At 39.4% G+C, this 24876-nt stretch overlaps 1 protein-coding gene across 1 annotated transcript; it reads right to left on the reverse strand.

Annotated features, from left to right (window-relative positions):
• Positions 1 to 564: 564 nt before the first annotated feature.
• TOZ (Transducin family protein / WD-40 repeat family protein) lies at positions 565 to 24423 on the reverse strand. The gene is made up of 14 exons (XM_010242588.3): positions 23931 to 24423; positions 23615 to 23797; positions 11852 to 12001; positions 10775 to 10995; positions 10342 to 10627; positions 9463 to 9597; positions 8055 to 8173; positions 7457 to 7613; positions 7078 to 7324; positions 6914 to 6990; positions 4844 to 4963; positions 2400 to 2530; positions 2158 to 2332; positions 565 to 1294 (listed from the first exon to the last, which is right to left on the reverse strand). The coding sequence occupies exons 1-14, from the start codon at positions 24225 to 24227 to the stop codon at positions 932 to 934; spliced, it is 2661 nt and encodes an 886-aa protein (XP_010240890.1). The 5' UTR covers positions 24228 to 24423; the 3' UTR covers positions 565 to 931.
• Between the last annotated feature and the right edge of the window lie 453 nt (positions 24424 to 24876).

Consider the following 24876-nt stretch of genomic DNA (forward strand, 5'->3'; position numbering starts at 1 on the left):
CTGCATCGTTAAAATGAATGTCCACAACCACAATTAAAGACTAAAGAGAAAGATTAGATTAGATTAGATGGTCATGAATCATGATGGGCAACTCAGGGCTCAGGCAGTATTTAATTGGTCCCCACTCCCCAGTCTCCAGCCCAACAACCCCGGCCCACCATCACGTGAAACGCGTTGCTAAATGGTAAATGCGTTTCACGTGGACTGGGTTGTTGGGCTGTTTCCTCAGTCGTCGGTCGTCACTCATTCACTCGTCAGCTAGCAATAGCATTCCCCAACTTTTGTGGACATATCCACGCTACACCGGATGGCAACAGAAGCCATTAAACACCCATCACCGACCACAAGAAACAGAGGGAGGACCATGTCCATGTGTGCTCATCCATGGTATTACATTCCTGGTGACCAGTGAGTGGGCAACCTATAACCTGTAGGCTGTAAATGGTTATGAATGGCCTCCACAACTCCTTATAGAAGCTTTCACTTTTACCCGAAATCGGTTGACCAAAAAGATACGAGACCTTGACAATCCAGCAAAAGAGATGATGAGAACTTGACGATCAATGAATCAAAGCCATCATACAATCACTTTCTTTCTTTTGTTTGATGGACATTAGCCCCAAGTGTTGAAATTGTCAAAACTCAAAATTTCAATTCTGTTGAAAGATACATCAACTTTTGAAACAAGGAAATGTACAGAGTGAAGGACATTTCCTTTCTAATATTACATTGTCTCTGATGCGATTTGATTTGTATAAAAAAAAAATCAATGAGAAAGATCAAGAATTACAACGAATTTTGTGTTCTAAGCAATAAGCCTTAAATCTTACAACCAAAACCAGTCTCCTCTGCGTCTAGCAACTAGAGGACGGCAACATTTAACTTCTGATGGATGAAAGATTGAGGTAAATAATGTTGAAAGTGACAAGTATTATGCCTGTAATGAAATAGCCGATGCTCTTGTGTATGCTACACTCTTGGCCTTCTTTCCTTTACCTCCTCTGGATTTGCGTGACTTTCGTTTCCTTGCAGAGACCTCATTCATCTCTTCAAAAACTTCTTTTTCATCCTTGTTTTCATTGTTTTCCAACGATATATCATTTGTTTCTTTCTCATCCAAGCAAACTACAGATTCGCCTTTCAATTTTCTAGAATCAGTTTCCGGTTCAATAACAGACATTGCATTTAAAGTATAGTCCAGCAAATACGTGCTTCTTATTAGCCTGTCAAGCCTGTTGAAATGCCTCTGTGAATAAGGTATTACTCCCTCAAGAAGCTCACCAACACCTTTAATCTGAAATGCAACCACATGGAACATGTAATTCATTTTGAAAACTAATTGTTTGGTTCATTATTTCTTTCTTCTACCTTTAATACCGCCCTTCTTATAAAAAACCAAATGACTTCTCAGCATTTATATATATAATCAAATTCATGCAACATCATCACCTATGAACCAAAGAAAGAGGTACTCAGATATTCCATGGGTAAGGTCATTTTTGGTTCTTTGTGAACATGTTGGATCTCATACTACTACCACACCAAAGAATTGTAGTTGTGGATCTGATACAAATTCTAACATGTTGGATCCCAAATTGTAATATTCCCGGGTGGAAATCACAAATTGTTTTAAGAAACCAGTCCTTTTGTTGTTTTGGACAGCCTTTTTGTACATTCATAGTAAAATGATACAGTTACTGGGTATACTTGTATAGCTCTATATCCCCTACGTAGAGTCTCATTGCACAGGGATTCTTCTGAATCTTTTGGCTTTTCCAAATTCCAATAAATTTTTTTATCAGCTTTTCCAATGAAATTCATTAGTCATTGCTTTACAGTTTCACGAAAAAAAAGTTACATTTAAGGTCATCCATCTAGGCCAGTTTTCCATACTAGTCATAGGGAATTCTGATGGGCTCCCCACAGTGTGCCCCACATGCACCCCACAGAACATCCCAACTGTTCATTGACCCATGACAAATATGGGAGATGTTCCCAATGCATGCTGAGATGTGCATGTGGGGCATGTGCACTCCGTGGGGGGGTAATCTGAACTCAGTCATAGGGTGGCATGATCAAATCCATGGAATTGAAATCGCCATTTGTTTTAAAAATGAAGAACGAGGTAAAGGTAAAGAATACATAAGAGATGATTACCTCAACTATTTCTGTTGGAGGAAATATATTAAATACCCGAAACAGCACATATTGAGCAACATGACAAATTTTAGGTTTTGTATTCCATTCTCGAATATACTCGAAAAGCAGATGTAGTTCTTCTTTCCCAAGTACAGAAAGAGCTTTGTTGACCTGCTCTTCAGCATGTCTCTCCCTGTAGAGAAAGAGATCAAATAAATACACTGATATGTTAAGGAGAAAATAAACACATTATTCCATACCTGCAAAGTTCTGCAAATAGATTAAGAAGTCTATGAGGTCTGCGAAGTTCAAATGCAATTTGTATTGCTTTAGCATAATCAGTATCCAAAATAGCATTTTCCAGTTCTTGACCTCTCAGAACCCCTTCCTCCTGTGAAAGCAGCGTAAGCAAAATATAAGAGAACCGATACTAATCAGAGCTCAATTTTAGATGACATATTGCATAAAAATTATGAGCAGGTCAAATCTTGTCTAGGAATCTTCTGAAAGATTGGTAATCATCTCCTGCACGTGCACCATCTGGACAAGAAATTATTGATGGCTGATCCACCACAGTTAAGGTCTACAAGCTACTGGACCATATTTCACTTAATCCAAGACCGTAAATCCCGTGTATGTCCAATGTTGAATGTGTTCTTTCAGACAGGTGAAGTACTGCAGACATAAGGCCAGATAATACCATTTAACCAGAATCTAGTTTCTGGTGTTGTGCAACATTCTGATATAGTGGGACAAGGCTTAGATGATGATGGCTTTCCTAGATTCCCCCCTTCCTATGGAAAGGCAATCATAGACTAGGATTTCTACTGTTCATCACATCGGTTCAGTCCTTGGTTCTCTCCTGGCCTAGATGGATGACCTTAAATGTAATCATAGACTAGGATTTCAATCATAGACTAGGATTTCAACTATTAGGGAGAACCATTTTTGGCATCCATGAGAAGACTAAAAAAAGCTCTGGGAGTACTGCAATCACCAACCATTCTTTTGCTTTCTTCTTTCTTTCCTTGTAAATGTTTACAGATTTCCATATTCCCCATTTTCACTTGTATAATTGTCATACATCTCTCTTATTCCTTTCACTTTCACAGTTTCCCTTTCTTTTAATCAGAGAGGTTTTCTCCTCTATAATGGAGACAATTATCAGGGAGTGGAATGACACCCTAAATCAAAACTGAAACTTGTATCTTGTGGTGCAATTCTTTTTCATCTTTCAAGTTTTGTTTTTCACATTCATACTTGAAATTTGTATGAAGACTAAATAGAGTGTAAAAAAGGCCAAAATCTTAAAAAAAATGGTCTCCTGGGGACTCAAGTCATCGGCACTAGCCATATTTCATAAGAGGGTTTGGCAAAAGTTTTAGTACCAGCTGCCAACCTGTCACAACCCTCTTTTATCCAGGCTAGAGACTGGCAGTGTAAGACAAGCTCACACTGGTGGAGTCGTCATCAGTACTAGCCACATTCTATAATTAAATAATCATCACTAATATAGTGCAGGAATAAAGCCATAGGAATTATAATCTCAGCATGGTAATGTGTCCAGCTCAGCAAGTTGAAACTTGAAAATATTGATTCAGGGAGGCATGTGGAAAAAGAAAGAAATATCTACTATATGGATATCTTATCATTTTCAACTTGCATTTGTTGAGGAGAGCATAAGTAAAGATAAAATGTCAGCTCTGTCATGCAAGAACTCTGTATAGGAAAACATGAATTCACAATGTCTGCTAGATGTTCATTTATGTACAGCATGTAAAAAAGAAAGATATGCAGCAGTTCCCTAAAAAATGGAGTATCAAAGTCCATTTGTCCAACATAGATGCATTATCTATATAGTAGAGTTCTTTTTTTATTTTTTTTTACTGGAAACAGCAACTTCCATTACTGAAATAGATAAATAGATGCAAATGTCAACCACTAACTACAAGAGTGTGACCCCATAGGCCAAAAAAAATTATCTCAAGGATTACAGCACAGCTCAAAACAGATTTTCCCTAGAAGTCCCTTGCTTTGTCAAAATATCAGCTAAACCATTAGCTGATTTCCTGATCCACTTGAAGAGTACCCCCAACTTCCTTTGCATAGCTGAATATTTCCCTCATTTGTCTATAAATCTAAACCCCCAAACTTTCTTTCTGCAACCATCCTGATTCCTAGTGAACAGTTTGATTTTTTGGACCAGTGCACTAATGTCTAAATAACAATCAAATGGCATCATATTAATTTCTCTTAAATACAAAGATAATTTACCATATACAGGAACTAAACACTTTCTTGCATAAGCAACTAAATGGTTGTATTAACTAGGCAAAAATAAAAACCTATGGTTCATGAGCAAAGGGGAAAATTAAATAAAATTTCAAAATAACATAGCTCCAGAATGGTAGTTATAACCATTGCAATGGTTTAGCATAGTCTTTATTTATGGTAGTTATCCCCATTATTTATTATTTAAGGTGGTAATGGTTATAATAGAGATAAATGAAATAAACAGAATTTATGTGAAGTATTAAGAGAACAAATTATACAAACAAGACAAGCTGAAACACCAGCATTTTTCCAATAAAAAAAGAGAAAAAGAACAAAGACTTTATCTCTAAACTTATGAAAATCCACCATTTAACATTGCTTGTTGGGGTCATAGTATATCATCAAATAACGGGTAAGAGCAATATCTTACTTCTCTACGGAATTCCTCCTCTTTGTCAGCAGCAGTACAATCATACCACAGATTTACAACTGCATCACTACCACCAGTTGCAAGCATTTCAGTCTTCTTCCCAACAGCCAGTGCCCACACCTGCAAGGTAAAACACATTAAGCAAAGCAGGAATCTAGGAAAAAAAACTATTGGCTCAGTAAACAAGTTCAACTGGTCGACAAACTGCATTATAACCAGGAGATTACATAACCAGGTCCAACTTAGTGACCAAAAAAAAGAACTGAGTTCTGAGAAAAAAAATAAAAAAGAAATACGGCTGTAAGTCTACTGCATCCAACAGGGGAGATCAGTTCAGAAATAAACAGGTTAAATACTTAGATTGGGTATATATATACAACAGGTGACCTCAAAAGCTACAAAATTCAAAGGGAAAACACACAAATAATATTCCAAGACTGTTAGGTAAAGGTAATTTTGTAATACATCATATATGACAACCTAGGGTTGTAAAAGGCATTCCATTTAGTAACAGTATTGGAAAAAATTGGTAGAATATAAAGTAGCCTTTGGTTCATTGTCTAAAGAGGGAAAAAGGACAAAGATGTATCTTTTTTAATCAGAAACAGATAAGCATAATTCTATTAAGGAAAGAAGAGAAAGTACAAATGGTAAAAGGGAGGCAGTCACGAGCATGCTAATAATCAAATTTAAAACCAAATCACCTTGTTAGTGCATGCATAGGTGATTTGGTTTCATAGTCCACATGGTCAAAACACTTTGTAACTATCCAATAAGACATGAACATTTGATCAAATCAAGTGAAAGATAAAATCACTCAATGTGTGCATGTTTTTTTTTTTTTTTGCTACCCCAAGTGATACATGAATTACCCACTATCATATGATAGAATGGAGACTACCTCTAGGATCCACTACCTTACTAGGAGTATCAAATAATATCATGATGGCCTAACATGTGGAGCAATGAGTTCACATAATCATAAGTTCATAACACTTTTATGTGGCCTCAAAAAAATAAAAATAAACACCTGCTAATTTGGTTTTCATGAGTTCAGAGAGTCACAACAATTTCTTGCGACCATCCAATAAAACACAAACATGTTACTATCGACCAAATGAAAAACCAAATAACCTAGTGAAGGCATGTCTGGTATTGCTACACCAAATGATACAAGAACAACCCAACATCTAAAATAGAGACTACCTCCGGGATATACTACCTAACTATGACAAACAGGTAATACTAAGGTAGCTTAACATGTAGAGTGACATCTAGGCAATAAAGCACTCATGGAGAGCTGCCTCACTTAGTCACTTAATCGCCAAGATATTTTTTACACGGTGCTCTTGGATACTTTTATATTCTTAACTTTCTGAGATTATAATAATAAAACAAACATTATTAAAATAAATTATTCAGTTTGAGTTAAAATACTAGTTTCTTCTTATTATTTTTTCTTATTTGTTAGGATTCAAGATGTAAACTGTCCTGAGGCCTTTAAGACTTCAAAACCTGAACTAATAATAAGCATGGAAGAAATCAAAATTTTGTTCGATCAACACATAATGATTTTCCTCTATTATTAATTCTTTTTCTCTTCTTCAAAAACCTGGATCTTTTTTATGTTTTAATGGTAAAATCCTTAAAAAAGTATAAGTGACATATAATATATTATAGGATGTATAAAACATATAGTAATACCCAAAGCAATAATATTATAAGCCTTGTGATATTTGTCTCTACACATTAGAAAAGTTATATTCAAATTTTCATCTCATCGCAATGATTCAGGTTACATGACTGCAAGCAACTATACAGTATTATTCAATGTAAACAAGCAATAAGTTCTGAAGTCCTGAATCTAGACCTGTCCATGGGCCAATCTCAGGCTTGGCTTCTGCCAAAATTCTAATGGGCCAGCACAAAGCCCAAGACCAAAGCACATCCCGTGAACAGGTCCAGTTCTGAATCTGAACCAAGGAGTTCATAAAATAAAGAAGGAACAAAGAAAGAACTCATGCATACAACTACATATAAAACAAGGGAGAAGATCAAACTAATCAGCACCTTGTCTTCATGTTGGTCATAGGTACCAATACATTCATTAGTTTTGACCGTCCATAATTTTAACAAGCCGTCAGAACCTGAAAATGAAGATTCTACTTTTGTTAAAGGGTACTATCTACCATGATACAAACGGTGCAAGTTCTGGTGAGGTTTGGGTTTCTTACCACAAGAAACAAACTGGGCCCCACGACTAAGGAATGAAACTCGTAATACACTAGATGTATGGCCTTCAAATGTTTTTAAGCATGAACCATCAGATATAGCCCATATCTTTATTGTTCTATCACCAGATGCTGTTATAACACATTGATCAACAGGTGAGAATTCTACAGACCAAATCCCCCTTTTGTGACCCTTGAGTACCACAACAGACACTAGATCTGGAAGCCTCCACACACAAGCTGTTCGGTCCTGGAAAATAGAAAGCAAAGGAAATGATATCAGAAACATATATGTAGCGGTCATTCATTTTTCTCCTAATAAAAGCATTGTTATATTAGAAGGTTTGCAGCTCAAGAAAGTGCCTTGATACAATTCACAAACCTGGGAACCACTACAAACAAGACTATCATTTGGTGCAACAGCTAGAGAATTTATATCCTTATCATGCGCTGCAACAACTGCTTTGGTTTTCAGATTAATGAACTGCTCGGCATTCTCCAACAAACCATCAAAACTCCACACTTTAAGTGTGCGATCACTGGATAGGGTACAAAATAAGAATTAATTTTTTATAAGCACTAGAAGTAAATAAATCCATGAAAGTACTGACAAACAGTTGGAAGGCTATGAATTTTCGTATAACTCCCACAAATATCTTATTCATTTAACCATTCAGTGTTGAATGTGTGAAGTTCAAGTTCCTCTTACAAAATAGGAATAAAAAAGTAAGAGAAAGTTGTGAAGGAGACCAGTCAAACCACACATACTTTAATGAGCTAAATTAGGACCTGAAATATAAATGCAACTCGTGTCTACATGAAAATTTAAAAATACCAGTTTTCTTAGACGCAGAGAAGGCTAAAACATTAGATAATACATGAAAGCAAAAGAAAGAAAGAAAAGATTTAGAATGCAGAGGGACATATTCTACAGCTCAATTTGGATCATGAATAACTAATTACTCTATGTAAATGCTTACCTACTGCCACTGACAAAGAAGTTCTTCCTTCTCTTTGAAAATGCAACAGCCCCAACAGCCCCCATATGGCCTGTACCAACTCCAATGCAACACCTGCTTTCATGGTCCCATAATCTAACCTGTAACTCAGAAGATAGCATAAACATGGAAAATAAATCAGATACAAATGTATGGCAGACAATATTGAGGTCAGTGCTAAGAAACATGAGAGAAGGGGCTCAATGTCATATTGTTAAATTATAGAACTCAAATTTCAGACATTAGTGATTTCTTTAGGCAGTAGCATAAACATGGATGTACATTATTGAAGGGATAATGGTCATGTTTGGGAGAAATTTGTTTTATTTCAGGTAAATGTTCCATTTGCTATCTGCTGGTCTATAAGAAAGAACATGATGTACGTAGATTTGATAGTAAAGTTGCAACATTGGAAGACATGGGAAGAAGAGTCAGGAAGGCAGATCATGTAATTGACATCTATTCTTGACAGAACTTAGGAACATAAGACATAAAGGTGAACCTTGGGATTGGAATTTTATTGTTTTTATAAGTGGAAGTGAAAAAAAAAATAACTACAAGGATGTACGGAAAAGAAAAAGGTTAACAATCCCCCATCAGAAGCTTTATAGAATACCACCTTCCGCACTGAAAGCAATATCCAATTAAATACACAACCCCTCCAAATGAAGTGTGTGACTGCCAAAATCTTTAAGATCCAAAGCCAAATCCATAGGAAAGTTGCTTGCATCCACATAGAGACAAACAAAAGTCATTTATTCCCCTTTGTTGATAAGAAAAAGGTGTTTATTCCTTTAAAGAGACTGCAGTTTCATTACTTCCAAATGCTTCAGCAAAGTACCATAAAAATAGTCAAGAGCCCTAGTGTCACCAAAATTGAAGAACAAGAACCAATATTGTCGCTATCCAGTATCCAAGGTGAGAGATGACTAAGCAGAGCCATTTTTTTGGAGGAAAGTAGAGCCAGAAAGATGGCAAAAAATATCCAAAAGAGGTTAAGTCATTGAGATAAAGTAAATAAATAACTAACAATAAGTGAAACACTGAATTCTCCGCATTCATATACAACATACATTAGGGAGATGCCCCTTTTATCAATAGCACGGATCTAAATACCCTGTGATTGAAGTGGTCAACCAATAGCACCTTATCAAGGAAAATTAGACAGAAGCCACATGAATGTCTCAATTTAAGACAACTTCTCTACGCCAAATATCACTGTTGTCAGAAGAATCAATCACCATAGAAGCCAACTTTTTGGTGATCTTGTGTAATTTTATAGGCCAAACTGTTTTCTGGTGGTATATACAAACTATAATAAAAACGCATCACTTGTAAAAAATGTTTAGATGCAAAGCCTCAAAAAAAACGCCTTAACAGTGAAACTTACACTATTGTCTTTGCTTCCAGTCACAAGAAGTGTTCTACCAGAACTTGAAATGCAGGTGTCAATGCTAAGAACAATATCAGTGTGTCCTGCCAATACATATGCACAAGACATGGATGCAAGATCATATACTCGCACCTGCACAAGAGTTAAAGTTACAAATGCAAATAACAAACAAGAAATGTGAAAGTTCATAGTACAGACAGAAACAAATGGGTTTGCTAGTCAGGTCATTTAGTGAGCTTCCTAAAATTACAGAGAAATCTTCCATGTGACAACTGGCAGGTTACTTTGGAAAAAGTTTTAACCCAAAATACCTTTTTTTTGGTAAGAGATGTAGCAGTTCAGATTTTTTTTGGTATTCGGTGCCATGCACCATTAATAACTTCCCCTTAGCCCCTTTCCCCAAAGTGCTGGTTGCGGGATTCGACTCCACATCAACGCTGGAACAAACCAGCTAACACACCAACGAGCCAGCCCTCAGTTGGGTTTTAACCCAAAATACCTTGCTACTTGTTCAAAATAGATTCTCTTTTATAGGCAAGTTTTGGATTGAAAAATTAAAAAATCAGATAGCTACTATCAATTGGATGAAACCTTGACAGTAGGTAGGATATAGAGAAGATGTTAACTGCAAAGTTGAAGACAAGGTGTATCCAGCAGGTCCTCTATCTCATAGAAGGCCTGATCAACCACAGAATCCTTCTATGGAAGAAATTAAGTAGGACTATGTAAAGAAGCTCCCCATTGGACAAATCAGTAATAAGTATGCAAGTCTCATACATAACTAACAATTCAGTATTGCAAAAACACCAGAGAAATTAGGATTCATTAATGGCAACACCAATCCAAAAAACAACAAATTAGATCAGAAAAATATACCTGTTCAAGATTTGTAGCTACAGCAAGGAATTGTTCCTCCTCGCCTAAAAACTTCATATCCACAATCTCTTCATTGTAACCTACAAGTCTTTTGCTCAGCTTTAAATGGAACCTTTCTTCAAGAGATTGGATTGGAGAATAGAAGAGGAACTGCTGATCAGCTGTCACACAGAGCAATCCTTGATCTAGTGGCAGTATAACAGCTGCTGTATACCCTCTTTTCTCATCATCCTTATCAGAGGTGATGGTAGCATCTGAAGACTGCTGCTCGAATAAGCAAATTGCACTGTTAAAGAAAAGTTAAATAAGGTCATCCAATCAATTTTACTTTAAATGCAAATAAACTTTACACTGTGCAGAGGATGCTTTAGAAATTGCATCAAATGAAATATTTCATTGAAGGAACTGAAAAGGCATTCTGATGACACTCTACCCTTCAGAGTTCCATATCCGTACAATCCCACGTTCACCAACAGTGAGAAAATAAATCGGTGTTGACATATTTTTGTTTTTCTTCCCGTTAAAATCTTTGTATGATCCTAGACAAGAAGCTAAATAAGTTCCAGGATTAATAACATGAACACTTTCAAGCACTTCATATGTTGCTACAGTCATCTTGAAGCTATAGTTGCGCAGATCCCATAAGTTGACAACCTGCAACAATTCAACATGTCAGTTTTGTTATCAGTTAATCCAGCATATCATTTACAGACTAGCATCTTGAAGATGATTACAAGATGAGGATCTGTAAAATGATAGCCTAAAGAAACAAAAATAAAATAAAATAAATACATAACCAGTGTTTTAAAAGCGTAAGGCACAAAAAAAAGCGCAAGGGCCAATTTGCGCCTGAGGCGCGCAAGGCACAAGGCGAGGTGCGTGCATTTTTAAGAAAGGCGCAAAATTACAAAAAAAAGGCTAAAAAAAAGTCAAAAATTCAAAAAAAATGCCAAATTTTTTAAAAAATAATCAAAAAATATTAAACATAAGGTTAGTAAAAAATAAGAATTTCAGACCCTAACATAGACTTGTTCGGGCTTGCCTCAAGGGGCGTGGTCAGGGGTCCGGGGATGAAGCCCCCAGCCCAGCTGTTGGACTAAAAAAAAAAGCAAAAAGCCCAAAATTTTAAAAAGGCGCACACCTGGGCTGAGGCACAAGGCGCATCAGGCGCACGCCTAGGCGCACCAGGCGCGCGCCTTTTGAAAGGGGTGTGCCTAGGACCTGGGCGAGGCGCATACCCCAAAATGCGCCTCGCCTGTGCGCCGCCTTTTAAATCACTGTACATAACCTAACAAATATGTAAAATGACCAAAACTACAAGCGTGTGAAAAGACTTGAGTGTCTAAACACTCTTATGATGTTGACACCATTTTGTTTTTGGATAAGCAATGTTGATGCTACATATGTTTCTATTAGAGGGTAAATATATAAATATATATATATATAGAGAGAGAGAGAGAGAGAAATACAGATATAGATATGTTTTTCAAAAGAGGGGAGATAAACATGCCTTGTCTCTTCCAGCACTGAGCAAGATCCATCCATCTTCAGATACTGCCAAGGAAGTTACTGCTGAGAAATGCTTTTCTAGTGTTGCAACACACTTTTTACTTACAAGATCCCAGACCCGAACAGTTGCATCATCACTCCCAGAGAACAACTATAATGCCAAAGTCATAAGTCAGAAAAATAATATATTCATATATAATATCAAGAGAAAAGAAAAATGAAAACCAAAGTATTAAAAAAAAAATCTTCTTCATAGCCTTGAAGTACAGAATCCAAGGGTGTGGTACTACATTATGTTTGAGGTGAGGAGCAAGATGACCTTTGATAGTTGCTGTCTTGCTGAAATAGGAGCTGATGGCAGAATGGTGAAAACGTTTCAATTTTTAAAATTTTTCTATTCAGCATTTCAGTAACTTGAGACCTAATTAATTGCTGAATGACTAAGTACAGGCATTGGGGTTATTATTTTACCCCTAAAAATTCTATCATATACCATAATACTCTTTCTTTTGCCAGCATATACCACAACACCCTTGGTTCCTTTTTAAGTTTTGAATTTTTTCCACATTTCACTTTCAACACTTATCTCAGCAATTATCAAATGCCCCCTAAGCTTCTTTTGGTCATGAGCTTTCAATCAATCAATATATTTTTCTAAAGTACCATTTAAGCTTTCAATTAACAAAAAGTTTCTCTAGCATTTGCTTATAGCTAGAACTATGGATATTTCATGTATTGCAATTTTTCCTCAGCATTGAAGAGACCATATCAATGCCTGTAGGGACAGGTGTAAGAGAAAAGTATTCCCTTCACGAGATGGTCATCCGTGGTAAAGTGGATAGGTTTCTCTTTCAATTAATCAATATATTTTTCTGAAGTACCATTTAAGCTTTCAATTAACAAAAAGTTTTTCTAGCATTTTCTTATAGCTAGAACTATGGATATTTCATGTATTGCAATTTTTCCTCAGCATTGAGGAGACTATATCAATGCCTGTAGGGATAAGTGTAAGAAAAAAGTATTTCCTTCAAGAGATGGTCATTCGTGGTAAACTGGATAGGTTTCTCTTTTCTTCAGACTGGGAGGAAGGTTGGAGGGGGTGGTAGCCAGAGCCTTACCAAGACCTACTTTGGATCATTGTCCAATCAGAGTATTCCAGGAAAGGGTGGGAGGAGGTCCATGCCTGTTTAGATTTGAGAATATGTGGATACTTCACCCTGACTTAATCAAAAGTGAAAGAAATGGTGGGAGGAGGATCAAGTGAAGTTTAGGTGGAAGGGTATCAGTTTTTTAATAAGAAATTACAAAGCTTGAAAGCTAGGATTAAGGTTTGGAATAAAGAGGTTTTTGGGAGACTAAATGATAGGAATTGATCAGCACTCTTGAAGACTTATTCTAGGAAGAAGAATGCCTTACAACAGGCCCCGATATGGCATAGTGATTGTACTTGGGATTTGGACTGAATTGAACACCAAGGGTATTTTTGTCATTGTGCAATTTTCTGTGGGGTCAAATGATAGGGTTTAATTTGTCTAGTTATAGTTTGTTTATGTTTAAAATTTCAGAGTCATTGCATAAGTAGGATTAGAGTTATTGAGTCTTCTTTGAATTGAAATAGGATAAGACAGCTTAGTTTGAATTCTACTAGGATTATTGAGTCTAACAGTTTAACTCCTAAGACTACTTTTATTATGAGTTTAAAGTCTATAAATATGTATGGACGTTTTACACAAGGAGCAATGAAGTTTATGAGTTTTCTTCAGCTTATGCTAACTATGGTGAGTGATTCCCATGCCCTAGAGTGATACTAGGCACCCTGTGAGTGATTCCAGGTATTTTCTCTCTTCTTTCTATCCGTATTTTCTCTCTTATTCCTCCAAGAAGCCATTACAGCCATCAACAGCCATAAAATTCAATCAGTGATTTAAAAGGTGCGCCTAGGCGCACAGGCAAGGTGCATTTTAGGGTATTTGCCTCGCCTAGGTCCTAGGCGCAGCCCTTTCAAAAGGTGCACCAGGCGTGCACCTGATGCGCCTTGCGCCTCAGCCCAGGCATGCGCCTTTTGAAAAATTGATGCTTTTTTTATTTTTTTGAACATAGCATCTGGGCAGCCCCCGGACCCCCATGCCATGCCTCCCCCCCCAATTTGGTAATGTTGTTCACTCATTCATTCTAATAAAATATCTTGTTAAAAAGCAGTTAAAACTATAAAATCATCATTTTTTGTGTGAGAACTAAGAATTTAAGACCTAACGTGGACTCGTTTGGGCTTGCCTCGAGGGGCATGGCACAAAGGCGGCTCGTAGAATCAGGAATGTAATATGTTTTACATTACATTAGCTATTTGAAGTAATGCAATTGAGTGAAAAAGGAGATTAGAGGTTTTACATGCTTGAAAATGTTATATATGTTTGATTTTATTTTTAAATTCTCATTTGGATATGCTTTACATCTTATGTTTATGTATTTTAATTTTAGATAATAGGTTTTTTAAAACATTTATTTTAAAATTTAAGTTTATATTTTTTATTAATATTATGTTTAATATTTTTTTGATTTTTCTGACATTTTTTTTATTTTTTAGCAATTTTTTGTATTTTTGCGCCTTGCACCTCAGGCGCAAATTGACCCTGCGCCTTTTTTGCACCTTGCGCTTTTAAAACACTACATCCAACATTCTCTAAGGACTAGAACCGAGCTGGTCCTACATCACTAAAGGAAAGAAAGGATTGAATTACACACAGACACAGGATAGAGGAGATTTGTGGGTTTGAAGGGGAAAGAACACTATTAGGGAAAGAAAGGGAAGAAAGATGGAGGCTAAAACAGGAATTAGAAGAGATTTTTGAGGAAAGAGGTAGAGCTGTAAAGTAGGTTGTGCCAAGCTTGGGTTTTGAGGCCTGTGGGCCGTCACGACACGGCCTATTGAATATTCAATTTTATTATACTATTTTATTCCAATTGTATTGTTTTCTTAATTCCATTTTATTATTTCATATTAAACAATTGTATACATCAAAATTCATATAGAATAAAATTTTAAGATTTTTTTTCAACTTCTTGTCTATTTTGTCAATTTATTTTAACCTTTTTGCTATCCTTTTCAATTACAAAAATTAGGCATCTCACGGCCCGAGCCCACCTGGGATCGTGTCACAAGCTGTGTTAGGTCTGACCTTTGGAGAGTTCTAGGTTAGGTAGACACGGCCCAACTAGGCCCGCGTGTTGGCATGGCATGACCTGCTAAAGCACAGGTGGCCTACAAAATCGTGCCATGTCAACACGGTATGATCCACTTTACACCTCAAGATGGAGAAGATTAGTTGGAGCAAAAATCCAGGTACAGGTGGCAAAGGAGAGGTGATGGGAATACAAGCTTTTTCCATATGGTTGCAAATGGTATAAAAAGGAAAAATTTTGTTTCCTAGTTGGAGTGGAACGGACAAGTTTTGACAAGGGAGGAGAAAATAGCACAAGCATTTGTAGACCACTTCAAAGCCATCTGTGCTAGCCTAGGTAGACAAAGAGAAAGATTAGCAGACTTTGATTGGAGGGTGGGCTCTAGGGAGTTGTTGGATGTCTTGGAAAAGAACTTTGGGACCCAAGAGGTAAGGCATGACATGTAATTTTTTTCCATGGAGAAATCCAAAGCATAGAGTCCAAATAGATTCACAATGGCTTTTTACCAAGACTACCAGGAGATTATTAGAGATGATCTAATGGAGGTTTTTTGCTGAATTCTTTGAGAGGAGTAAATTTAAGTTGGGAGCAAATGTGACTTTTATTGCTTTGATCCCTAAGAAGGCAGTTGCAAACCACCCAAAGGATTTTAGACCTATAAGCCTAGTGGAAAGCTTGTATGAAATCATTTCTAAGGTGTTGGATGAGAGGATTAAAAAAGCCATGTCTTCCTTGATCTCTCCAAGCCAAGGTACCTTTGTTTTTGGGAGACAAATAATAAATCAAATTCTTATTGCTAATGAATGTGTGGATTACAAACTAAATTTGGAAAAAGCTTATAACATGGTGGATTGGGATTTCCTATTGGAAGTTTCAAGATTTAGGGGTTTTGAAGTGAGATGGTGTAATTGGATAAAGGGGTGTATTTCTTCCCGTCACTATTCAATATTGGTAAATGAGGTAGCTAGGGACCTCGTTCCAATTAGAATGGACCTCCAAGAAGGAGATCCTCTATCCTTTTTCCTCTTCACTTTAGTAGCTAATATTTTTAGGGGTATGATTTCAAGGGCTGATGCTAATAATATAAAAAGGGGCTAGAGAGTTGGAGGGAAAGATGTGGTGGTTACTCATTTACAGTTTGTGGATGACCTCATTATTTTTTGAGAAGGGGAGAGGGAGGAGACAATTAATCTAAAGAGGATGGTCACCCACTATGAAAGGATCTCTAATCTCAAAGTGAACTGGGGCAAGAGTTGTGTAGCAGAAGTAAATAAAGAAGAAGAGGTGGGAAGCTTTACTAAGCTATTGGGTTCTGAGAATAGGTTTAAGGGAGCCTAAATTGGGTTTGGTCGATGATCTTATCTCCCTCCTGAACACTATGTTTTTGGATTGCTCTTGTTTGGATAGCAGAATTTCGATGTCATTCCCTTAGTTCCTTTACTTGTTCCCCCTTTTTCACTGTCCCCCTTCAGTCTTCTAACCTAGCAGGAACCTTTCCAACGAAGGAAGTTTGGTGTGATCCTATAGCCCCAAAGGTTTGGCAGGTGGTGCTTCAAAAAATCAACACGTTGGACAAGCTTCAAAGAATAAGGCCAAATTGCTTCCCATCACCTCATGTTTGTGGCATGTGTCTTGCTTGTGGCAAGAGCCTAAGACAATTACACATGTATTATTATCTTGTCCTTTTGCTTCTTTTGTTTGGAATTGGTTTTCATCTCTCTTCGGTTGCAGGTGGATTCTTCCTTCGAACGTGGTAGGCCTCTTTGACCCAACTTTCTTTAGACTTCCAAAAAAAGGGGAAGAATAGTGTGGAGAGCCACAAGAGCAGCTATCCATTGATCAATTTGGGAGGAGAGGAATAATAGATTGTTTCAAGGGACTGAAAGTTTGTTAGGAACCTGCCTAACTCAGGGCTCTTCGAGGGGCCAACCTCCTGAATTCTTGGAAGGAGAGAGAGAGAGAGAGGGAGAGAGAGAGAGAGAAAGAGTTTAATGTTGAAAGAGTCCTCTATCCTTTTCTGCTCTACTACTTATAGTGTTACAATCTTGACTGTTACAGCTGTTACAAGTGGATGGCAGTTGTTACAAGTGGCTGGTTAGTTGAGCTGATGTGCCTCCTCTTGTAAAACTGACTAACTGCCTTCTGTTGGTCTGTTCCAACAGTCTTGACAATCCAATTGGATGGCAGTTGTTACAAGTGGATGGCAGTTATTACAAGTGGATGGTTAGTTGAGCTGATGTGGCCTCCTCTTGTAAAACTGACTAACTGCCTTCTGTTGGTCTGTTCCAACAGTCTTGACAATCCCCCCTTCCTTTAGAGTGACCTTGCCCTCAAGGTCTAATGTAGGAAAATTTGATTGCAGATCTAAGTAGGATTCCCAGGTTGCATCCTCTTCCACAAGGTTAGACCAAACAACTAATGCTTCTGGTATCACTATGCCACCCCAGCACACCCATCTGAAATCAATGATGCGGGCTGGCTCAGTCTGCACTTGTCCTTCTTCTGAAAATATGGGAAGGGTCGTACTTGTAATGACTCCTGACTTCGGTCCTTTCTTTAGTAAGGAGATATGGAATACAGGGTGCAGTTTGGATGTTGCCGGAAGGTCCAGTTTGTAGGCCACTGATCCTACTCTCTCCAGGATTTTAAATGGGCCAAAATAGTGCGGACTGAGTTTGTTCCACTGTTGGCTTGCAACTGAAATCAGCCTGAAAGGTTGTAATTGAGAAATACCCAATCACCTACTTCATATTGGACATTCTTGTGGTGTTTATCATAGGTGTGCTTCATCCATTGCTGTGCTGTAAGAGATGATGTCTCAGTTCCCTTAGCACCTCATCCCGTTGTGTTAGCTGTTCTTCAACGGCCGCTACTGTGGTGGTTCCTTTTTCATAAGGAAGTAGAGGGGGTGGGTCCCAACCATATAAAGCTCTGAAGGGTGTCATCCCCACGGCACTATGGAAAGTGGTGATGTACCACCATTCGGCCCAGTGGATCCACTTCACCCACTGTTTTGGTCGATCTCCTACGAAGCATCTCAGATATGTTTCGAGACTCTTGTTAACCGCCTCTGTCTGTCCATCAGATTGGGGGTGGTAACTAGTTGATTTGAACAGTTTAACCCCGTGTAGGCGGAAGAGCTCAGCCCAGAAACGGCTCATAAAGATAGGGTCCCTGTCTGATACAATTGAGCTGGGGAGCCCATGTAGGCACACAACTTCCCAGAGGAATAATTCAGCAACTGTGGCTGCTGTAAATGGGTGATAGAGGTAGGAAATGACTGCATTTAGTCAATCTATCTACTACCACAAGGATGACTGTTTTGCCGGTAGAAATGGGCAATCCCGTGATGAAATCCATTGATATAGAGATTCAGTACAGCTGGGTGAAGAGGAGTGCCAACTCATTTGCGGATGGGTTGGCCAAGCAAGGAGTGAATAGGGAGGCTGTTTTCTAGGCTAGTTTTTAATTTTCTTTGCTTTCCCCGAGTTTTCTGATTTTTGGGGAGCTAAGTTATTTTATCTCCCTTTGTATTCCTTTCCCTCTATTCTCTTAATTTAATGAAATTGATGTTATTGATCAAAAAAAAAAAATCCATTGATATATCATCCCAGACCTGGGTTGGTATTGGGAGTGGTTGCAAGAGGCCTGCTGGTGTTGTAGTGGCTGACTTGTTTTGTTGGCATACTGCACACCCGGCTATGAAGTTCTGGATAGATGTACGCATGCCCTTCCAATGAAATTGTGTGGCGATGTGCTTTTGTGTTCGTAGGATGCCGGAGTGGCCACCTGTGGGTGAGGCATGGAATAATTCCAGGAGCTTCCTGAGATGAGCAGAGGCTGCCGGGATTTCCAGGCGTCCCTTGAAGAAGAGTAGATCATTCTTAATTGTGTACTCGGGGTGCAGTGAGGGATTAGCCAATACTTGGGCCTTCAACTGCTGTAACACCTTATGGGACTGGGCTTCTTTTCACAGTAGATCCAGGAGTGGAGAAGTTGGGGAAATACTAGTAATTGAAATGACTGTGGGTGTCGTGAGAGGGCGTCCGCCACTCGGTTAGCAGCCCCTGCTTTGTATTCAATTCTGTAGTCGTACCCCAGTAGCTTGGATATCCAGCGTTGCTGTTCCGGGGATCGAACTGATTGATCCAATAAGAACTTTAGACTTTGATGGTCGGTCCGAATTGTGAACCGTCTACCAATCAAGTAGGATCGCCAACGTTGGACTGCTAAGACTATTGCTATTAATTCTTGCTCATAAACTGATTTGGCCCACTTTTGTGATGTTAAGGCCTTGCTGAAAAAGGCAAGTGGTCGCCCTTCTTGCATGAGAACAGCCCCAACGCCTTGACCGGAGGCATCACACTCAATGATGAATTCTTTTGTGAAATCGGGCAGTGCTAATGTTGGAGGGCTCGCAACTGCCTGTTTCAATTGCTCAAACGCTTGTTGGGCCTGGGTTGACCAGTTAAAAGCGTCTTGTTTCAGCAATTGGGTCAATGGGGTAGCTATTAGGCCGTAGTCTTTGATGAAGCGGCGATAGTACCCGGACAGGCCCAAGAAGGCCCTCAATTCTTTCACACATTTGGGTTGCGGCCAGCCCAGTATACTGGAGATTTTATCTGGGTCAGCCGCTACAGTCCCCTTTTCTACAACATGTCCTTAGTAGTGAACTTGGTTTTGTCCAAAGGAGCACTTGGACTCTTTAGCAAACAACTGGTGGGCCTCAAGTGTTGCAAGGGTGACCTGTAGATGGTTCAGATGTTCCTCCCAAGTGGGGCTATAGACCAATATGTCATCAAAGAAAACAAGAATGAACTTACGTAAATATGGTCGGAATACGTCATTCATCAATGCTTGAAATGTGGTTGGAGCATTGGTCAGCCCAAATGGCATGACCCGGAACTCATAGTGGCCATCATGTGTCCCGAAAGCAGCTCATCAATGCTTGACTGAGTTCATCAAGCAGCTCATCAATGACTGGTATCGGAAATCGGTCTATAATGGTGATGTTGTTAAGGGCTCTGTAATCAATACAGAACCGCCACGTCCCATCTTTTTTCTTGACTAATAGTACCGGGGAAGAGAATGGGCTATGACTGGGCTGTATTATCCCTTGCTTAAGCATATCTTGAACTTGCTTCTCGATTTCGGATTTTTTAAAGTAAGGGTATCGGCAGGGCCTTACATTGGGCGGGGCTGATCCCGGCATGAGGGGGATGCGGTGGTCATGCTCCCAGTGTGGTGGCAGTCCTTGGGGTTCTTTAAACACGTGGCCATAGTGCTAAAGAAGTTGTTGTAGGCAGCTTTGGAAGTCTCTAGGCCCATCTGGGTTGCTGTTAGCTAAGGATGGCCTGGTCCAATTTGAATCTATGTGCATGAATATGGGCTGATTTGGGTCTCCTCTTTGCTTTGTCAGTGTTGCAAGACTAATGGGCCTTGGGCCCTTGCATATCTGCCCTTGTAGATGGACTGTAGAGTTTCCTGATGTGAAGTCCATGGTGAGACGGGCCCAGTCACAGACCACGGGTCCTAGCTGCCTTAACCATTGAATGCCTAGCACCACGTCTGCTCCACTGAGATGGAGAGGATATAGGTCCACCGCAAACTGATGACCCTGAATCTTTAGTGGTAGGCCCATGCAAATGCTATTGCAAGATAGCCTGTTACCGTTGGCCCCATGAACCGTAAAGGTCGTTGTTGGTTGCACTGGAAGTCCCATTTTATCCACCAAGACTTGAGTTATGAAGTTAAGGGAACTGCCACTGTCTATGAGAATTGACACTTGGCGCCCTAGAATCAGCCCTGCAACTCTCATTGTTTGAGGGGACGCAAGTCCCGTAAGGGCTTGTAAGGATATTTCATGTGTGCCATTGGATTGTATTTCCCACCCTGGGTTAGATTCTCGGCACCCAGGGATGTCGTCTTCCTCTTCGGCATTTGTTTGGAGGAGAAACGCTTGTTGTTTCTTGCAGCGATGGCCCGGCCCAAATTTCTCTTCGCAGTTGTAACAAAGACCTTTGTCTCTACAGGCTTGCATTTTTGCCCAAGTCAGCCGTTTGAAAGGAACCAGTGGGCCTAGGCCCAATACTCCTTCCTCCTTATTTGGTGCTATCGTCTTTTCTTGCTCCCTTCTTGCTCCTGGACCCCATGGTCGCTGCACCTTTCTTGCTCGACTGAACTTGTCCTCATACAACCTTGCTAGTGTTGCCGCATTGACAACCGAAGTGGGCTGCATCGCCTTCACTTCCAGTCGCAGTTCTTCTTTTAGGCCGCCGACGAAGCTTCCCACCAACACCTTCTCCGTCCACCCTTGGACTCTCACGGCCAACCTTTCGAACTCCATCTGGCATTCCTTTACTGATCCTACCTACCGCAGCTTTGCCAAATTCTCATCAAGATCTTCGAACCCAGATGACCCAAAACGGACAGTCATGGCGTCGGTGAAGTCTAGTGCCCTCTCCGGTACCATTGAAACCAGAGGATGGCTTCCCCTTCAAGATGCGCAGAAGCCAGAGCTACCCTATCTTGCCCCGGTGTTTCATGGTAATCGAAATACCTTTCTGCTCTGAGAACCCAGGGAGTTAGGTCGCCGCCTGAGAAGATGGGGGAATCGATTTTGGCTATTCTTGTTGCCGCCCCTATTCTGCGGCTGTTTGCATTGTTGCGCTCTTCTTGGCTTCCTCTGTCAATGTTCGTTGCCCCCTGCTCTAGTCAAAGGAGGAGAGCAGTGAAACTTTCCTTCATTTCTTTGAGATCTGAAGACATTCGATGGATCTCGACTTCCATCTGATCCACTCAAGTGTCTACTGATGTGTTTATTGTGTTGGTCATGCCGGCTCTGATACCAAATTGTTAGGAACCTGCCTAACTCAGGGCTCTTCAAGGGGCCAACCTCCTGAATTCTTGGAAGGAGAAAGAGAGAGAGAGAGAGTTTAATGTTGAAAGAGTCCTCCTCTATCCTTTTCTGCTCTACTACTTATAGTGTTACAATGTTACAGCTGTTACAAGTGGATGGCAATTGTTACAAGTGGCCGGTTAGTTGAGTTGATGTGGCCTCCTCTTGTAAAACTGACTAACTGCCTTCTGTTGGTCTGTTCCAACAGTCTTGACAATCCAATTGGATGGCAATTGTTACAAGTGGATGGCAGTTATTACAAGTGGCCGGTTAGTTGAGCTGATGTGGCCCCTCCTCTTGTAAAACTGACTAAATGCCTTTTGTTGGTCTGTTCCAACAGTCTTCACAAAGTTCCAAGGAACAACTCAACGAGTCATTGACTCCATAACTATTAAGATCATAATATCATATATTGGCTGAAATCGATTAAGTTATTCAAAGACTACTCAATCAATGACATTTTCAGAGGCTGGTCAGTAGTGGCGAACTCATCATCTTTTAAGAATGCGGTTCAGGATCAATGGATCCCCCCCTACACAACAATGGGTAAAGTTGAATTTTGATTGAAGTTCCTTGGGTAATCCAGGCCCCTCTGGAGTTGGAGTTGGGGGAGTATTCAGAGATATGGAGGGTAGACTGGTAGTGTTGTATTCAGGACCAATAGGGGTGTGAGATTCACCAAGAGCCGAGGGTTTTGGCCTTACTTCAAGGCTTGAGGCTGGCTAAGCAATGGGGCTTTCATAATCTGGAGGTGGAAGGGGACTCAAAGTTATTATTAGGATTATTATTATGATGGTTGTAGAAAGAAAGGTTGAGGGTTTGAAGTTATAGACAGCAAATGAGGGAAATATTCAGCCATGCAAGGGAGGTCGGGGTACTCCTCAAGTAGATCAGGAGATCGGTTACTGGTTTAGCTGATACTTTGGCAAAGCAAGGGACTACTATGTAGTGAGTGGTTGGCATTTGTACTCTTTTATCTATTTCAGTAATGGAAGTTACCTTTTTCCAATAAAAAAATGTAAGGAACAACTAGCAATCCAAAATTAACCATCTCAAATGTGAAGTGAGTATCTTATTAGATCCATGGCTTCTCTGTGACTTTTTCTTGGCATATAAATTCACAAACGTGAAGTGGGTAACTCGCTGTGTCAATGCGTTAGAAAAGCAAGGGGAATTGAGTATTAAATATACTGGGATCAAGTACCTCAAAGGGAGCTATAATTATAATTTGAGAGGGGGTTAGCTGATGCTAGTCACCTCCAAGGGAAGTACACTATGTAAGTAACAACTTCACCTACTGTTCAAAACATAATCGACTTTACAACAAGTAAAAACAATAAATCTTAGTTGATGCATTTCCTGCATCTCAACTTATCTTTCAAAGAAATGCTTGTCGTTTTTAAGTGATGGCTGAAGATTTAATATGTTATTCTTATGCAAATATATTGTTTCTTCTTGCTCACTTAATTTCCTGTCTTTACTAATCCATGTGCCATCTCATATATTTGCTTTTTTTATATGATATGATGAATATTAACATGATTTCTTATTGATATTTCACATAATTTATTAAATATGTGGAGTTTCTCCATTTCCACATTTTCTTCACAAGTTTATGATATTGAGTTGAGCAAAGTGGTTGTGATTCTTCAGAAATTTGTGATATTCAGTAGAACTTCGACTTACAAGTAGGTGATTGGGATCAGGGTGGAACATGATACTGGTCACAACCCCCTTATGGCCCTTGAAGTAATGAGTACAGAATCCCCCATCAACATCCCATACAAGTACTTTCCTATCTGCTCCGGCTGTAGCGAGCAATCCACCAGACGCATCACAAGCCATACGCATCACGGGACCTTCATGCCCCTACTCAAACAAAAATATTTCCTTTACTAAACTTTTCAAAGAAAAAAACATTGAGAGCAAAAAAACAAGCATTTCAAATACTTAATTTCTTATAGCAACAAATATTTCAAATATTTAACATTAACCAGTTTACCTTCCAAGAACGCAAGCATTTGGAAGTGGAGAGATCCCAAACCCTAATTTGTCTGCTATGACTGGTAGAGAAAAGGAGCTTATCATCGGGACTCAGAGTCAGGGCTGTAACCAACTCCGTATCTCCTTCAATTATCGACTTAATTGAAGCATTGGACGAGTCAACGATCTTTATCTTATCGTCGCAGGCGCAGACAAGAAAAGACCCATCCGAGGAGACGGCGAAAGGTCCTCCCGTGTAGAACTGCTGTAAAGAAGGAACGCAGCGATAGTTCTTCTTCAAGCTCACAGACGCCATGAAAGTCGACAGAAAAATTGCAGAGAGTGAAAAAATATACAAAAGACGTATTAGGGCGGAGCGAGCTCGGCAGTGAGAAGAAAACCGAGGAGGAGCGGGTAACGCTGACAGCAGAGCTTTGTGCTTTACTTTTAGAAAACCGCCAGTGCAGTTTCGGGGTTTAGGGTTTTAGCCAGCCGCCAGCCGCAGTGAGTCTGTGAAAGCGGACGAATTACGATTTACGAATACTCGACTCCCAATTGTCCATCAACTCTGCCCCAGCTATCCGGATTCTGGATCTTAATTTCTGGTTCGCCCGTTCGGGTTGGATTCGGATATGCTTCATAAGAGCCAACATTGGTTATGTTTTTTTATGGCGTTTATTGAGCGTGTGTACTGTTTTGTGGACGTTTCGAGATAAAAAAATCAGCATTTTTTTATCATGTTCATCGGTATTTATTGATATTCATAAAAGTGAGTTTTAATTTGTGTATATTTATAAAAGTGAGTTTTGATTTGTGTATGCATCAACTGTTGGGGGTAGTTTCATTTTAATGCCTCTCCTGATGGTTGAGCATTTATTCACTGTCCGGCTGATGTGATGTTGCCTAATGGTGCCTAGTTGTCAATAAATGGTTTATCAAGTACTTTTCTCGAAAAACAAATCAAG

This window comes from Nelumbo nucifera, chromosome 1 (assembly GCF_055504915.1).
Source record: "Nelumbo nucifera cultivar China Antique chromosome 1, China Antique-T2T, whole genome shotgun sequence".
Lineage (NCBI taxonomy): Eukaryota > Viridiplantae > Streptophyta > Magnoliopsida > Proteales > Nelumbonaceae > Nelumbo > Nelumbo nucifera.

Coding starts and splice junctions, on each gene's coding strand:
- TOZ (XM_010242588.3), bottom strand. CDS start 24,227: ATGGCGTCTGTGAGCTTGAAGAAGAACTATCGCTGCGTTCCTTCTTTA. Junction 8,174..9,462: donor CTGGAAGCAAAGACAATAGT/GTAAGTTTCACT, acceptor TCTGAGTTACAG/GTTAGATTATGGGACCATGA. Junction 7,325..7,456: donor TTGTTTGTAGTGGTTCCCAG/GTTTGTGAATTG, acceptor TCTATTTTCCAG/GACCGAACAGCTTGTGTGTG.